This window comes from Oncorhynchus mykiss, chromosome 12 (assembly GCF_013265735.2).
Source record: "Oncorhynchus mykiss isolate Arlee chromosome 12, USDA_OmykA_1.1, whole genome shotgun sequence".
In the NCBI taxonomy this organism is placed as follows: domain Eukaryota; kingdom Metazoa; phylum Chordata; class Actinopteri; order Salmoniformes; family Salmonidae; genus Oncorhynchus; species Oncorhynchus mykiss.
In genome coordinates, this window is record NC_048576.1 from 49,689,400 (window position 1) to 49,706,164 (window position 16,765).

Below are 16,765 nucleotides of genomic sequence, written 5' to 3' on the forward strand. Positions count from 1 at the left end.
ACTGGGGGCGGCCCGTCAGGAAGGCCAGGATCCAGTTGCAGAGGGAGGTGTTTAGTCCCAGGGTCCTTAGCTTAGTGATGAGCTTTGAGGGCACTATGGTGTTGAATGCTGAGCTGTAGTCAATGAATAGCATTCTCACATACAGTTGAAGTTTACATACACTTAAGTTTGAGTCATTAAAACTTGTTTTTCAACCACTCCACAAATTTCTTATTAACAAACTATAATTTTGGCAAGTCGGTTAGGGCATCTCCTTTGTGCGTGACACAAGTCATTTTTTCAACAATTGTTTACAGATTATTTAACTTATAATTCACTGTATCACAATTCTAGTGGGTCAGAAGTTTACATACACTAACTTGACTGTGCCTTGGACAATTCAGCTTGGGAAATTTCAGAAAATGTCATGGCTTTAGAAGCTTCTGATTGACATCATTTGAGTCAATTGGAGGTGTACCTGTGGATGTATTTCAAGGCCTACCTTCAAACGCAGTGCCTCTTTGCTTGACATCATGGAAAAATCAAAATAATTCAACAAAAGTAATAAAATATATAAAGTAATCGCCCCATGGACCTCCCGGTCGCGGCCGGCTGCGACAGAGCCTGGGCTCGAACCCCAGAGTCTTTGGTGGCACTGCCTTAGACCACTGCGCCACCCGGGAGGCCCCTAGATCGTACTTTTTGGAGAAATGTCCTCTGGTCTGATGAAACACAAATAGAACCCGTTGGCCATAATGACCATCCTTTTGTTTGGAGGAAAAAGGGGGAGGCTTGCAAGCCGAAGAACACCATCCCAACCGTGAAGCACGGGGGTGGCAGCATCATGTTGTAGGGGTGCTTTTCTGCAGGAGGGACTGGTGCACTTCACAAAATAGATGGCATCATGAGGCAGGAAAATTATGTGGATATATTGAAGCAACATCTCAAGACATCAGTCAGGAAGTTAAAGCTTCGTCGCAAATGGGTCTTCCAAATGGACAACGACCCCAAGCATACTTCCAAAGTTGTGGCAAAATGGCTTAAGGACAATAAAGTCAAGGTATTGGAGCCCTGACCTCAATTCTATAGAAAACCCCTGACCTTAATCCTATAGAATATTTGTAGGCAGAACTGAAAAAGCTTGCGCAAGCAAGGAGGCCTACGAACCTTACTCAGTTACACCAGCTCTGTCAGGAGGAATGGGCCAAAATTCACCCAACTTATTGTGGGAAGCTTGTGGAAAGCTACTTGAAACGTTTGACCCAAGTTAAACAATTTAAAGGCAATGCTATCAAATACTAATTGAGTGTGTGTAAACTTCTGACCTAAATAAAAAAGTAAACATGGGCAATTAATTACATCATTTTTTTCACATGGTTGGGGTGCCAGAATTTCAGATATCAAAATGGTGTCATGGGCCAAAGAAGTTTGGATGGCATGCAGTAAACCCCTGGGGCTTCCACAAAGTCAAATTGGCATATCGTAACAAGTCATGAAAACAAACATTTGCTTTTTGGTCATAATTCAAGGTTAGGGTTAGCAGTGTGATTACGGTTAGAGTTTAAAATCACATTTTAAGAAGATAAATTGTAGAAATATAATGAGTTTGTGACTGTGGTACCTAGTGACGACCAACATGCAGGAACGGCCCGAATAGGCCCACAGTTCACTTTCTTGAAGCTGGGGGGCAATGTTGAGTCGATTTAGAATATGGGGTTTCCATGGAAATAGGGGAACGCTGACTTCTCGCTCAGCAGACAGTAAGGTGTCAAACAAACAATCATCAGCTCTTTTGTGAAGTTTTAGCTAGCCAACATGGGTAAGAAGAAGTCATCAGATGAAGACAAAACTACGTTGGCGGAGGCCTTTATCAATTTTCAGTAAGCACTGTTTTATTAACCTTCTTAGCTAATAAACCAATCCAATGTTGCAACGCTAGTTTATTGCAAATATCACTCTCTAGAGTCAGTGAACTAACGTTAGCTAGCTAGTAAGCCAGACAGTTTGGCTAGCTAGCTAGATTTGCTTGTCAGTTTACTAAGTTAGCTGCGATCCGATTTGAAAAGCCGTACATGTAAAGTCTACTTTTTTATGATCCATTCGTTCAACTAGCTAGCTATATAGAATGATGCAGAAAGTCACGACGTATGTTATAGCTCGATACATAATAATCTAGAGGCAAAAGAAACGCACACCCATTTTGGCGAGGTGCTGGCTAGCGGAGTAGAGGAGTGCCGCACACTCTAGGAGCTCAGACGCAATAACGTAATAACCAACGTTTCGTTACACCCCGATGAAGACAGCTTGTCTGTCGAAACGTTGGTTATTAGGGTATTGCATCTGAGCCCCGAGTGTGCGGCTCTCCTTTAACTTTTCATAGCTAGATACATAACCTTTGAAATAGACAGAGACATTAAGCCTCTAGCTTGATAGACCTTAACGTTTTGAGCAACATAAATTGAACGTGCCATTTTTTTGACATTGACTCAAACCACACATTCCCAGACTATGACTTACTTGTGTGTTGTATTTAGGCTCCAAGTTAAGAGAAAGGAAATACATGAGTGCCAGGAGGAGGTCAGTCAACTCGAGACAAAGAAGCAAAGATACACAGAATTGGTGAGAACATTAAGCAATTGTGAATTCACAGGGTCTGTATTAATTTTCCATTCCCAAAACATCAGTAGTTTTATTTTGCAACAACTTTATTAGTTTAGGACAAAGTTTCCCCAAACATGGTCCCCCCCCCACCCCCAGCACTACACAGTAGATTCAAATAATCGTAAATTGATGTTGGTTTTTTGAATCAGCGGTGTAGTGCTAGGACAAAAACCCAAATGTGCCACCAAGGTCATTGAATAGCCTACCCACTGACTCATTGAGTGAGAGAATCTGCACTATGAAATGAATGTGTTTTGTGCTCACACAGAGGGAGCAGTTGAAAGAGGAGCAGTTGGGGCACATCAAGGTCTTGCGGAAGCAGGCTAAAGAACAGGAGAGTAAGCTGGAGCAGAGAGAGGTGGTCAACAAAGAGCAGGTGGAGCAAGCTCTGCAGCAGAACTTGGAGCTAGTCCGCATCCAGGAGAAAGAACTGGCAGGTAGTCTCTCGGCTCTCCAATACGATATACCATAATCATAAAGCTACCTGTCAATAACTGTTTTTACCATCCACTGGTACTCCCCACCTGGAATATTATGAATGTGCAATATTAATGTAACATGAATACAAATAGTTTGTCCCTGTGCGTGAGAGAGCTGCGCGCTGAAGTCATCCGCCTGGAGGAGGAAGTGCTCGTCTTGCAGGCCGAGAGGCACATCAGGCAGGAGTATAAGATGGCCGGAAGCCAAGAGCACCAGCAGCAGATTCAGCACCTGGAGGCTGAGCTGGCTCAGATGCAGAAGGGGTTTCAGGAGATGGCAGGTACATGCACTCACAGGCTTGGCTCCTCTTAAGAGATGGATAACTAAGCCCATTTTTTTCTGGGAAGTCAACTCTTATTCAGACCCCTGTAACCCTATACAAACCAGTAACTGGTTTTAGGAATCAACTTTTCTTGCGAAGTGAGATTGATTCAATTATTTTGAGGTTCAAAGAGATAATATTTACAAAAACAAAAGTCAATTAATGTACAAGACAGAGCGAGACAGATGTCCTCGCAGCTTTTCCTTGACCGTGTCTCTTACTTCTACAGACAACATTCAGCGCTCTCTTGATGTAACTTTCAATGAAATTGACAAGAAGACAGTGCATCTCATAGATGACAAAAAACAACTGGCTACAGAGGTAAGACATAAGGCACATCAGCAGAACAGATTTCTTTATTTTCGATGATAACACACTTTTTCCTCAGAGCGCCATCAAACACCTTGACAAGCACAGCCGACAGGAGATGAAAGAGAATGAGTGGCTGAAGAGAGAGGTATGGCGTATGTATGGTTGAAAATATAAACAGCACATTAGGTTTGCTTTATTTTACAGTTCATAATCTGGTAGTCATGATTTGTTCTAAAAGAAAGCATAAGAAAACACAGTAAGACCCATCATTTTTGTTTGTGTGACCCTATTGTTTACACAGTATACACTGAGTGTACCAAACATTATGAACACTCAACACTTAAAATTTAGTCCCCCAACCCCACTGTACAAGGTGGCGAAAGTGTTCCACAGGGATGCTGGCCCATGTCGACTCCAATGCTTTCCACAGTTGTCAAGTCGGCTGGATGTTCTTTGGTTGTTGAGTAAAGTATTACCAGACATGATCAGAAAGCACATCCCCTTGCTCCAGGGGTCAGTACCAGAAAGATGGATTCATGAGTATAAATTATCCAGCTAACTGTCCAAAATAATTTCATATTTTTGAGAAATATAGATTTAAAATTGACAAGGTATAATTGACTGAACAGCAACAACCAATATACCATTTTTCTTAATCAACCAGAAAATCAAGTTTGTGTGGCTGTTTATCAAATTTAGTTGGCTAATTTAATTATCCTGCTTTCTGGAATACCCCACAGCTTGCTATTTACACAAGAGAGGTATCCATTACAGCATTGGCCGTCCAACAACTGGAGGAGGAGAATCTTGAGCACATGGGTCAACTGTTTGAGCGTCGCCTGGAGGACCTGCAAATCTCTAGGTCCCTCACCTCAACATAACTCTTCACCCACATTCATATACTGTAGATGGCCATTTGCCCTGATTTCACTGTCACATCGTGTGACATGCCATGTCATATGTTACTGAATGAAGCTGGACAGCCTGGTCCCAGATCAGTTTGTGTTGCATAGCCAACTCCTATGGTCTTTGTCATGCCATTTTTAGGCAAGACAGCCCAAACAGATCTGGGACCCGGCATCAATTATATGCAATGCTATTCTATTCTATTAATCCACTCACCTGTGGTAAAACGGCACTCTCCTTGCTTTCCATCTGTGGTCTCACTCATCTCTCTACTCTCCTGTCCACAGAAACGTCTTCCTGACTCAGGCGGCAGGCCTGGGACCCTCTGACTCCACAGTACAGGAGACCATTATGAAGAGTAACACTCAAATCAACATTTTTTTTGTCACATGCGCCGAATACAACCGGTGTAGACCTTACAGGGAAATGCTTACTTACGAGCCCTTAACCAACAATGCAGTTTAAAAAAATACGGATAAGAATAACAAATAAAAGTAACAAGTAATTAAAGAGCTGCAGTAAAATAACAATAGTAAGACTATATACAGGGGGGTACTGGTACAAAGTCAATGTGCGGGGGGCACCGGTTAGTTGAGGTAATATGTACATGTAAGGAGTTATTAAAGTGACTATGCACAGACGATAACAACAGAGAGTAGCAGCGGTGTAAAAGGGGGGGGGGGGTAATGCAAATTGTCTGGGTAGCCATTTGATTAGTTGTTCAGGAGTCTTATGGCTTGGGGGTAGAAGCTGTTTAGAAGCCTCTTGGACCTAGACTTGGCACTCCGGTACTGCTTGCCGTGCAGTAGCAGAGCGAACAGTCTGACTAAGGTGGCTGGAGTCTGACAATTTTTAGGGCCTTCCTCTGACACTTCCTGGTATAGAGGTCCTGGATGGCAGCAAGCTTGGCCCCAGTGATGTTCAGGGCCGTTCACACTACCCTCTGTAGTGACTTGCGGTCGGAGGCCGAGCAGTTGCCATACCAGGCTGTGATGCAACCCTTCAGGATGCTCTCGATGGTGCAGCTGTAGAACCTTTTGAGGATGTGAGGACCCATGCCAAATCTTTTCAGTCTCCTGAGGGGGAATAGGTTTTGTCGTGCCCTCTTCACAATTGTCTTGGTGTGCTTGGACCATGTTAGTTTGTTGGTGATGTGGACACCAAGGAACTTGAAGCTCTCAACCTGCTCCACTGCAACCCCGTCGATGAGAATGGGGGCGTGCTCGGTCCTCTTCTGTAGTCCACAATCATCCCCTTTGTCTTGATGACGTGGAGGGGGAGGTTGTTGTCCTGGCACTACACGGCCAGGTCTCTGACCTTATAGGTTGTCTCATCGTTGATCAGGCACACCACTGTTATGTCGTTGGCAAACTTAATGATGGTGTTGGAGTCGTGCCTGGCCGTGCAGTCATGAGTGAACAGGGAGTACAGGAGGGGACTGAGCACACAACCCTGAGGGGCCCGTGTTGAGGATCAGCATGGCAGATGTGCTGTTACCTACCCTTGCCACCTGGGGACGGCCCGTCAGGAAGTCCAGGATCCAGTTGCAGAGGGAGGCATTTAGTCCCAAGGTCCTTAGCGTATTGATTAGCTTTGTGGGCACTATGGTGTTGAATGCTGAGCTGTAGTCAATGAATAGCATTCTCACATAGGTGTTCCTTTTGTCCAGGTGGGAAAGGGCAGTGTGGAGTGCAATAGAGATTGCATCATCTGTGGATCTGTTGGAATGGGTCTAGGGTTTCTGGAATAATGGTGTTGATGTGAGCCATGACCAGCCTTGCGAAGCACTTCATGGACTGTGGCCAACCATCAAGTTATGATGATCAATTGTATTTTTTATTTGACATCCTTGTACTAATGTCAGCAACAAGCTGAATTTAAAGTACAACTTAAATACAAATTAACAAAACACCATAATATACAAACACAGCTATCTTCAACTGTTTAGCAGGCGAACCAAAGCTGGGATGGCACTGCAGAGATAGTTCTCGGTCCTGCAGTGTAGATCCTAGGTCTAGGATGTCTTTCAAATTGAAACTTTTTGCTGACAAGAGAAGACATTTGTCCAGTGTTGCCAGTAGTGCAGCTCTTTGACTAGAAGCAGGGAAGACCACAAGAGGGACAGAGTAGTGATTCCTTGTCACTTTTGGAGTTTGTGCAACAGTTGCTGCCTTAGACTGTATTGACAAGCATATATCACAAATCTAAATATGTTAGCCTTTCTGAAATACTCACGTTTCTTAATTATCTGTTATTGCCACTTACAAGTCTGACAAAATAATTAATTTGTCACATGCTTTGTAAGCAACAAGTGTAGACTAACTGAAATGCTTACTTATGGGACTGTCGCAACAATGCAGAAAAAAGAGAAATAAAATTGAAAGATGCACAATTTCACATGAAATGGGAAGCAAGTAGAAATAGACATACCTGATCATTTTGATCTACAATTACATTTTTCGGAGACAACGACTTTCCTTTGATGATTGTTTTACTAACCAATCTTACACTAAGTGGGCACCAGTGTACCACTGAGAAGGGTGCTGTGATCAGTATCGTCTAACTCTAATTGGAGGCCCGCCCGGGCACAGGAAGCCACTGAGTCACAGCTCCCTCCCCAAAACTATTTGGCAACATGTTAACACTAATTTCCGTCTAAGACGGCATGTCCTCTCAGCTCAACTCAAGATAAAAACTTAAACAATGGCTACCAGCATGTTCCTCTCTTGGAATGTGGCATTTTCATTTACTGAGCTAATTCTTTTCACCCCTAACCCTATCCACATTTCCTCCATATTGGATACTGTACAGGCTTTTATCTTTCAGTAAATCACTGTAGTCATTTTAACCCCTCCCTCCCAATTTCTAATGGTTTTCATGATTCCCACCAGACGGGGTAAGCAGCAGCCCCGTACCTCCCCTCCACCCAGCAACAGAAGCATGGCGGGCTCAAAAGCAGGCCAAAGAGTTGGAGAGGGATGAAACAAGTGGCAGCTGCAGTGAGGCAGCCTACAGGCCAACAGAGGACCCCCTTCAGGACCTCAGTGTGCTTCTGTACGGCAGCCAGACCTACCTGCAGGTAAGACCCATCTCAGGCTATTCTCGGATTCAACACATCCGTTAGCGTTGAAATAGAACTGAATCTCTATACGTCTATGGGCATATCTCAATAATCAAATGTGGTTTCCTCGACTCACCTTTCCTCCATCTGTGCCGACATTAAGAGGTATCTTATAACACTATTCAACTCAGCTTCCCTCGACCAAGGGCATAAGCTCTGTTTACAGCAGTTGTCTCTAAGTGGCATTCACCTTGCTTTGGCCGATAGTTCTCCCATTTGAGGGTGGCTCAGGTCGAATAGAAAGCAAAAACATGATCCAACCCATTTTTATTTTTCTTAGTTGCCTAAGTTCAGTAGAAAGATAAAGCTGTACTGGCAGCCTCCATCGTCATCTGTCGATAGATATATAGGTCAGCCTCAGCTGAGCGACAGCACAAGCTAGAGCTCGTAGCTACACTGAACAAAACTATAAAAGCAACATGTAAAGTGGTGGTCCCATGTTTGAGCTGAAATAAAAGATCCCAGAAATGTTCCATATGCACAAAAACCTTTCCTCTCAAATGTTTACATTGCTGTTAGTGAGCATTTCTCCTTTGCCAAGATAATCCATCCACCTGACAGGTGTGGCATATCAAGAAGCTGACTAAACAGCATGATAATTACAGGTGGAACTTGTTCTTGGCACAGTAAAAGGCTACTTTAAAATGTGCAGTTCTGTCACTCAACACAATGACACAGATGTCTCAAGTTGAGGAAGCGTGTAATAGACATGCTGACTGCAGGAATGTCCACCAGAGCATTGAATGTAAATTTTTTTCTACCATAAGCCGCCTCAAACGTTGTTTTAGAGAATTTGGCAGTATGTCCAACTGGCCTCAACCGCAGACCACGTGTATGACGTTGCGTGGGTGAGCGGTTTGCTGATGTGAACAGAGTACCCCATGATGGCGGCAGGGTTATGGTATGGGCAGGCATAAGCTACAGAAAACGAACATAATTGCATTTTATTGATGGCAATTTGAATGCACAAAAATACCATGGTGAGATCGAGGCCCCTTTTTTTTTTAAGGTATGTGACCAATGGATGCATATCTGTATTTTCAGTCATGTGAAATCCATAGATTAGGGCCTAATTTCCTCATATGAAATATAACTCAGTAAAATGTTAATGTTGCATTTATATTTTTGTTCATTATAAATATTACAGCAGTGTGTAGCTTGGGTGTTCCTTATGCATGCTGCTAAATCACAGCAATAATCTGTATCCAAACCATGTGCCCACCTGATTCACTTGGGAATTTCATTTTACCAGTGTTGAAGAGAACATGATTTCAGTAAGGCGCTAAACAAAGTCATGAATGTGACATCGAACTTGGCTTTCCTTTTGATAGATGCCATTCATTTTAGATTCAGAAGGTATTGAATCAGACATTCAGCGCTTCATTGAATCCTCCTAAAAATTAAAAAAAAACCCAGGGACAGAGGCTTGAGTGAAGGGAGCAAGAGCCTTAGGGATTGCCTCTGTGCCACCTCTTGGCAGTGGATGCAACCGAGACAACGTAGGGATCTGAGAGAAACAATCTCTCTCCTTGTTGCGATGGGAAATCTTGGGCCAAACAGGATGCATCTCTTATATGGGACTACTCCCTTCCCCCTCTCTGTGCTGGCCAGCAGGGAGACATGCACCTGGGCCCTCTGGAGATGAAGCTGCTGACCGTGGTGGGCCAGGCTCTTCCCCTGCACCCTGTGCCATCCGAGACCCCTGGCTCCAAAGGCGGCTCCTCAGCTCCAGAGACGCTCCAGGCTCCCGAAGACTGGCCCCTCACTGCCCGCATCATCCACAAAAGGTTCAAGTAGCCAGGCCCAAGCACTAATACACACACACACTTGTAAATCTAGCATTGGCCTCATGTTGGGATCAGAGACATATTACCATTAAACCTGAAATGATACTACAAACTCAAGGGTCTAAGAATATATTCTTAAGCAACAATTGTGCCACATGATGCTTCACAGGTTTAAAGTAGCTCAGAGTAGAAGTATTGAACTAGGTTCTGTCCATATAAATCTTATTTATTAAGATCTATAAAACAGACTCACATGTAACTGATGTTAAAATGTGGATACAGACCCAGGTTATAACCCGGGGGAATTAGTGATTCACTTGTCTTACTCTTCACCACAAACCTTTACCTCATTTATACCCAAATGGGTATAATGCCCCCCCAACAAACTCAAGATACTCAAATCACCCACAAACAAAAGATACTGTTGCAAAACACTTTATTGAAAAACAAAAAAAAACAATCTACCAAATTCTGCATACATTTATTTATATATTTAATATAAACAAAAATATAAATCTGCAGGTACAATGCAGTTAAAATGCTAATTTGATGAATAGAATAACCTTCATGTTCTGACCATCCTGCACATGTCCCACCCACCCACATGATGGAAAGGATCCATTTTATATACACAAAGCACCGATCAACAGTGCCTTATTTCCCCCCCCCCTGCTCAACTGGATCCTACTGCTCATTTAACATACTTTCTTTTTTTGAGTGATCTTGTATGGCTTAATAGACCAATAGAATAGTCCCAAAACTGCTAACTCAGCCCTTCTGGCACTCTAGACAAGCTAGAGCAAACAAAGTATTTAAAAGATTTCAAGTAGTATTTCAACCCAGATCTGACACTTAGAGCTGACCAGTGACATCCACAGCTCTTTCCCCTGCCTCCTGTGACCACCTCCTTTCCCCCAACCCCAATGCTGGTCTATGTAAAGATGGCCTGAGCATGAAGGACACTCTGCACATTCATTTTGGAAAGGCAGCCATAGAATTGTTCCATGTAAAATAAATTACATGCCAAGTGTAAAGCATAAAATGTGGATCGTTCCCAACGCAATGCCGGCAAATCACAAATGTAGTGCTTTGCTAGTGAGTGAATGTTCCCTTAAGAGAAAAAAAAGACCCAAGCTCACAGAATTGACTATTGAATCATTAAACTTGTTTTATGCCAATATCACCCCAGGGTTGTGACTGAGCTACTAAGAACTGTGCTTGACATTATGCTGGTTCAGTCGGTTACATTTTTCCATCTTTATATTAACTTTAATTTTTTATTTTTTTTATTTTATTTTTTTAACTCAGTCACACTCAAACTCCAATTATACCCATGTATACACCTGAAGAGTTCAATGTCATATCCTCCGTGGGTATAAATAAATACAAACAATGCACAAGGAATGTCTACTGCAAACGTAATACAATTTCTTTTGAAAATCATGGTATAAACAGAGGTTAGCTTTACTAATCAGTTATGGTTCAATTAGATAATGTACGATTGATGATCGGCTCAAGCAATTCTGTGATAAACCACTATTTTCCATTCATAACAGCAAAGTCAAAATGTCTCCCTTTCCGCAACCATTTGTATCTTTTACAGAAGACAAATGGGATGAGTGATCCCTGTAGAGGGGTTAGAATGGCAGCGAACACTGTTTCTCGGAAGACAAATTACAAAATGGGATCCGTGTCCTATACTTGACGCCTCTTGGACATGGTTCCCCCCTTGAGTCTTTATTTGTGCTGATATTCTCGACGAGGAGTATAACAGTTAACTGGATGTTTGCTTGAAAGTTAGTCTCGCTGCTTCATGGTTTGTCTTCAGAGGGCAAAAGCCCCCTTTTTAAGTTACATGAACTGCATCTGCTGAGAGAAAGATAGAGGCCATGTTGAATGTATTTATGTGCCAAACATTAATATTCCTTGTTTCCCTTGATAACCAACCAAGTTCCTTCACAAAATGTAGGCCAGAATATAATAGAACAATCTTTGTAGATCAAATTTTTCTCCAGCACTTGCGTTCTCAGAAGTGTGTTTGATCAGGACAGCAGTGTGTCCTCAAGGAAGGTCATTGACACGATTCAGTTAATCGCTGGTCCTGTGTCATGACTAGTTGAGAAGTCCTCCAGCACAAAACAGGACATATGACATATTCTTAGATCAAAAATGCCTTCCATCCAGGACATACTTTTGGCCAAATCAAACACCTGAAAGCATAGTGCAAAATAAATTACTATCTATTAAATACATTCTGGCCACATTGATTTAATGCAAATGGAATGTATTGCAATGAAGATAACAGCAAAAAAATAATTAAAAGAAAAAGGGGGGAAACGATTAAGTGTTTGAAGCAGAGATTTTAAACCGGTTCAGGGAACAGAACTGAAAACCGTAAAATACGATTTTAAGGAACAGAACCAGAACCTTTACTTTAAAAGCATGGGAACCGGTGAATAACCTTATTTTACGTTGCAGGCATGTTTTTTCAAGTCCCACAACAAAACCCTTAAGCAAAATCCTCACTCTGTCACTCAAGAATTTATTCCAGTGTCTGCCTGCAAGCTGAAAATCTTTGCCTGTGCGATTAAGCTACCTGCCCTTCCCGAAGCATAGGCTACTGTACTGACGTTAGTTACAAGCTTGATTCAGAAGATAAGGAGAAAGATTTTTAATTAGCTAGAGAAGAATGGATTCACTTTTTCAATGCTAGTTAATGAGCTAAAAGTAATATATATATATATATATATATATATATATATATATATATATATATATATATATATATATATATATACAAACTTGATTTCACAGGCTAAAAATAAGAATTACAAACCAGTACTTTGAAGGGTTTGAACTGGTTCAGAACTTTATTTTGCTGGTCAGAACAGTGGAATATAACGATTGGAATATAATTTTGGTTCCACCCCTTGTTTGAATCTTGAATTGCAGCATGATAAACAAACATACAGGGCTGAAGTCCACTCAAGAGAAAATTAACATTTAGAATTCTCAAAGCGCTCCATTTTGTCAGCATAGACGAGTGTCAAAAGAAACCATATTCCTCCAATACTAGTGGTGACATTTATTTTAAACGGTCAACTTCCACAAGAGGCTGCTGATCATTTATGCAAATGCTTGTAAATGGACAGTGAATATTTAATGCACACCAATGTGGCTTTGTTTTCAAAATAAATGTCTCAGTTTATGAAGTGATGCGGTCTGTTAACAGCGCTGCTTTCATTACGTTGTCAAAATGTCACATGGGCCAATGTTCTTTTCGAAAAGTGTTGTTTCGCAGTCTAGGTCAGACTTCCGTGCAGACATGCAAGGCAACGGAGCAAGCAACATCTTACAGGTGGTTGAGTGATTATGAAGGGAAAGACTGGGCCATTAAGCTTTGAAGCACAAATAATTAATCAAACCCAAGAGACATTGGTGTGTTGGCAAGCGGGGCAGAAGTGTGCAGATATGAGCATGCAGCGCACACACAGGACATGTTGTACCTAAAGAGGTTCTACAAGAAATCCTTGAGAGAGAGTTGTGCAAAGGGGTCCTTTCCTGGTGCTCTGAGAGGACTCTGACTGGAAGGACTAGAAGCTGCCGAAGGCTAGTTCAGAGAGAGAATGACAGGGTGAGGGGAATCGAGGAACGACTAGAGGGAAATTACAAACAAGAGGGGAGAATCTAGCTACAGATAAAGGGATCAGAATGGAGAGAACAGGCTCAAGTCCAGAGTGTAGCGCCCTAACACGGTCAGTGTGGAGGTAAAACCTTACAGCTCTTCACAAGAGAACAGATAAATCGTGTCAGAAAAAAACACATGCTTCACAAGATACTCTCCTAAGGCAGCTATCGTTCTGATTTAGAGCCTACTGAAGAGATGAAAGGAGGATGAGGGTGTTATATCCTAAATACTATGTTGACAAGCCAGGCATCATTCGGAATAATAGCTGAAATGGTACGAGGGTGAATGAAAGCTCGTTCTGAATAGAAGTCCCAAAGCGCAGAATTCCTATTAACCTCCAGAATATAATTCCTTAAGTCACTTTAAACCATTTACCAGTGATATATGAAATAACCATGTGTATATTCCAATACCACTTTTATGGAGAATGAGTTGTGGGGCTGGACAATGCATCCTGCAGATATATTTTACAGACAGCAGGCATACCACCTCAGAGGGTGTTTAAGTCGGCCACAGTCAGACTTCATTCTATTGCAAGGCAGTAGGGAGCATGGTTGGGCTCAAATCCATTTCAAGTCGGCACGTTAACTGAAATAAACTTGTCAAATTGCAATGTAAATCGACTCCATTCTGAAAGATACTAGTTTGAGGACGTGAGGGGGGGGGGGGGGGGGGGGGGGGAGTATCCCCAAGGTACAGATCAAGGATCAGCTTCCCCTCATCTGTTCCTAAACTTAAAGCGGAGATCCACATTAGGGCGAAACAGCTGAGAATCCAGCAGCGTAATATATGATCAATTCTAGTACATACTCTGCTGTTCTATCACACATGCATTGATGTCAGAAGGAATAAAAATGAGTCTAGTACCTGTGCTCCTGGGGCCGTGCCAAAGGGGTTGGCTGGCCTCATGACTGGTTGGCTGTACATTATAGTGGGCTGGGTCATCATGCCCATGGAACCCATCTGGGGAGGCTGAAGGAAGACAAACAAAAAATGAAAACGTCATGAAAGTTTTGCACGCACCAAACTCTCTCCTGCTGAAGAAATGGTGATAACATGAGCAATTGTCAATTATTTCAGCGATATATGATGGGTTACATAGTACGATGTCTCAGTTCAAGCACAGTCGAGTTAACAGAACAAAATCATTGTACATATCCTTGGCTGATTTGACACTGGTTACTGATTAACTATAGTTCAAATATAGCTCCATAAATGAGACACGAGCACTGGGATGTAAAAGTTCATGGCTGATTCAGCTCATCTTGATGCATATCAACAGCTTGCATTGTCAATCATTACAAGGTGACATCCATTACAATGTCTTGGTCATTTTTCCATTTGATTCGTCATGGACCTTTTGGCTAGTCTGTGGGTGTTGAAATGAACGAGAACATTGTCACAAATTGGTTCTAGTGTCACATTTTTCAAAAGCCTAACAAGGTATTCCCCACCAAGATTCTCTTTGATAGAATTTAGAACCCCAGGAAACAGGGTCATGTTCATTACCGCACGCAATGGAAAACTTTTGCAACAGAAAACGAGCATTTCTTATTGGACATTACGGTTTTTCACCAGCAATATCTAATAACCCATCCGCATCCACCCGACTACGTGCTAGTGAAAATCTGAGGCTGCATCCAACCCTAACCCACAAATACAGAAAACGCGCTATAGGCTACAGTCAAAGACTCCAGAACAATACCACTTTCTTCTCCCCAATTTTGTGGTATCCAATTGATAGTAGTTAGTCTTGTCTCATCACTGCAACCCCCGTACAGACTCGGGAGAGGCGAAGGTTGAGAGCCATGCGTCCTCCGAAACACAACCCAACCGCACTGCTTCTTGACACAATGTGTCGTACACCAGGCGACCTAGTCAGCGTGCACTGCGCCCGGCACAGGAGTCGCTAGTGTGCGATGAGACAAAGATATCCCTGCCGGCCAAACCCTCCCTAACCCGGACGATGCTGGGCCAATTGTGTGTCGCCCCATGGGCCTCCCAGTCGCGGCCGGCTGAAGCAGCCTGGGCTCGAACCCAGAATCTTCAGTGGCACAGCTTGCGATGCAGTGCCTTAGACCACTGCGCCACCCGGGAAGCCCGCAGAACCAGGGGGGTGCAGGATTCTGTTCTGCCAGTTAAAGACATGTTTCTGCTTAGAATTTGTACAGAGTTTATGCTGGTGAAATTTTACATTTTGATCATTGCCCTATGGCTTCATTGAAAGCACAGGGATGGGTGCCTTTGCATCGGAAGATCTATAGTCATAAAATGTCAAATAGGGCCGATCTACGATTCCTTGTAATTTAAAAGGCAAAACTGATCCTACATTGAGATGTTTTATGAACCCGGGCCCTGGAGTGAACCAGAAGCAAATGTATAATCTTAAAAATAAAATAGAAATAAGTAAACCCAACAAACAATTGTTATTGGTTCAAAGTGTGGAATTCTCTTTGTCAGCTAAAAATGAGGTTCAGAAACATAATTAATGTACTGAGGGAGGCATTCACAAAGCTCCAGAAGTCAGATATGGTTGCACATTCTCACAAAGATTGAGGCATGGCTGCAATAGCTTGAAAAGAAGATCTTACCATTCCATATGCCATCATTCCCGTCGGCGTTGTTGCAGGGAAGGCCATGACAGATGGTGCCTGAGATAACAAGCAAAGATGGTCACTCAATAAACCAGGACACTCCGTCACTTTTACGCAGTTAGCATATAACCAATTGTAAATAATGACCGTTTTATATTCATGTTTATTTAGTTCATTAATCACTTTTGCAAAATAACAGGTGCAAATGCTTAGTCATTTTGGTCCGTATAGTTCCCTCCTCTCCAGAAACAACCCACCTGAACAAAGTTGTCTTTGTTCATCTCTCAGACAAGCTACAATTGTCCCATTCACATGCAACACTTCAGTCTCATTGCCTGCCTGCTCCCACTTTGGCAAGACTAATGGCACATCTGGGAAACATTTGGCATGCCTGTCCTTATTCCCCCTAGTTTACCCTTACAGTGTGTGTTAGGGTGAGAGAGAGAGCGAGAGAGCCCTGAAGCAAGAAGCTGTTACTTGCAGGTGCAGAGCTGCTCTTCTGAAAAAGACAGCGCAAGGGGGGCTTTTATAGAGAAACTACTAGACTCTCAAACAGCCCTCAGAGTAGTAACAAACCCCGATTTGTTTCAACATCACAGGCCTTTCAGTTGAATGAAAAGGCACACTCGGGAAGGAAATATTTAATTAGCAAATCAAGCCATTGAAAAACGGACAGAATGAACAAGTGGACGTATATAAAACATAAATGTGGGTTTCATTACATACTCAGCACTTGTTTCGATAGTCCAGCAGCCATTTTTCTACTTCTCACATTCATCACAAATGCTTTGCATAAAAGCATACTCAGCAGACAATATAGGCCATGCAAAACGATTGCAGACATTTGCTTGAATAAGAAAATATAGAGGTAATTATCAGGTTCCGGAGAAGCTCACTCTGCTACTGCACCTCTGC

The 16,765-nt window shown here is 42.5% G+C and overlaps 2 protein-coding genes across 22 annotated transcripts in view; one reads left to right on the plus strand and one right to left on the minus strand.

Annotated features, from left to right (window-relative positions):
- The first annotated feature begins 1,223 nt into the window (after positions 1 to 1,223).
- Positions 1,224 to 10,694, plus strand: ccdc83 (coiled-coil domain containing 83). 2 transcript variants are annotated; one of them, XM_021624052.2, is made up of 10 exons: positions 1,224 to 1,859; positions 2,514 to 2,598; positions 2,909 to 3,077; positions 3,233 to 3,400; positions 3,672 to 3,763; positions 3,831 to 3,899; positions 4,495 to 4,616; positions 4,948 to 5,018; positions 7,552 to 7,739; positions 9,396 to 10,694. In XM_021624052.2, exons 1-10 carry the CDS (start codon positions 1,795 to 1,797, stop codon positions 9,576 to 9,578), a joined length of 1,212 nt encoding a protein of 403 aa, XP_021479727.2. In that variant the 5' UTR covers positions 1,224 to 1,794; the 3' UTR covers positions 9,579 to 10,694. The 2 variants fall into 2 exon arrangements, with proteins under 2 accessions (XP_021479727.2, XP_021479726.2); XM_021624051.2 differs by having other exon boundaries at positions 1,226 to 1,859; positions 9,393 to 10,694.
- Positions 10,695 to 10,836: 142 nt separating this feature from the next.
- picalma (phosphatidylinositol binding clathrin assembly protein a) overlaps positions 10,837 to 16,765 on the minus strand; it is a 57,729-nt gene continuing 51,800 nt past the window's right edge. For 11 of the 20 annotated variants that reach the window (XM_036937721.1, XM_036937708.1, XM_036937725.1 and 8 more), the window contains 4 exons: positions 15,848 to 15,907; positions 14,124 to 14,228; positions 13,075 to 13,178; positions 11,109 to 11,437 (listed from right to left, as the gene is read on the minus strand). In XM_036937721.1, the coding sequence (XP_036793616.1) occupies positions 13,086 to 13,178; positions 14,124 to 14,228; positions 15,848 to 15,907 (258 nt within the window). In that variant the 3' untranslated portion in view covers positions 11,109 to 11,437; positions 13,075 to 13,085. Of the gene's footprint in view, positions 11,438 to 13,074; positions 13,179 to 14,123; positions 14,229 to 15,847; positions 15,908 to 16,765 lie in introns of all 20 variants that reach the window. The other 9 variants (XM_036937717.1, XM_036937715.1, XM_036937712.1 and 6 more) reach the window with 6 other exon arrangements.

What these genes read in the sequence shown, in the direction of transcription:
- ccdc83 (XM_021624051.2), top strand. Translation starts at nt 1,795, where the DNA reads ATGGGTAAGAAGAAGTCATCAGATGAAGACAAAACTACGTTGGCGGAG. An exon ending in AGCAAAGATACACAGAATTG is followed by an intron (nt 2,599 to 2,908) that starts GTGAGAACATTA and finishes GTGCTCACACAG; the next exon opens with AGGGAGCAGTTGAAAGAGGA. An exon ending in GAGGACCTGCAAATCTCTAG is followed by an intron (nt 4,617 to 4,947) that starts GTCCCTCACCTC and finishes TCCTGTCCACAG; the next exon opens with AAACGTCTTCCTGACTCAGG.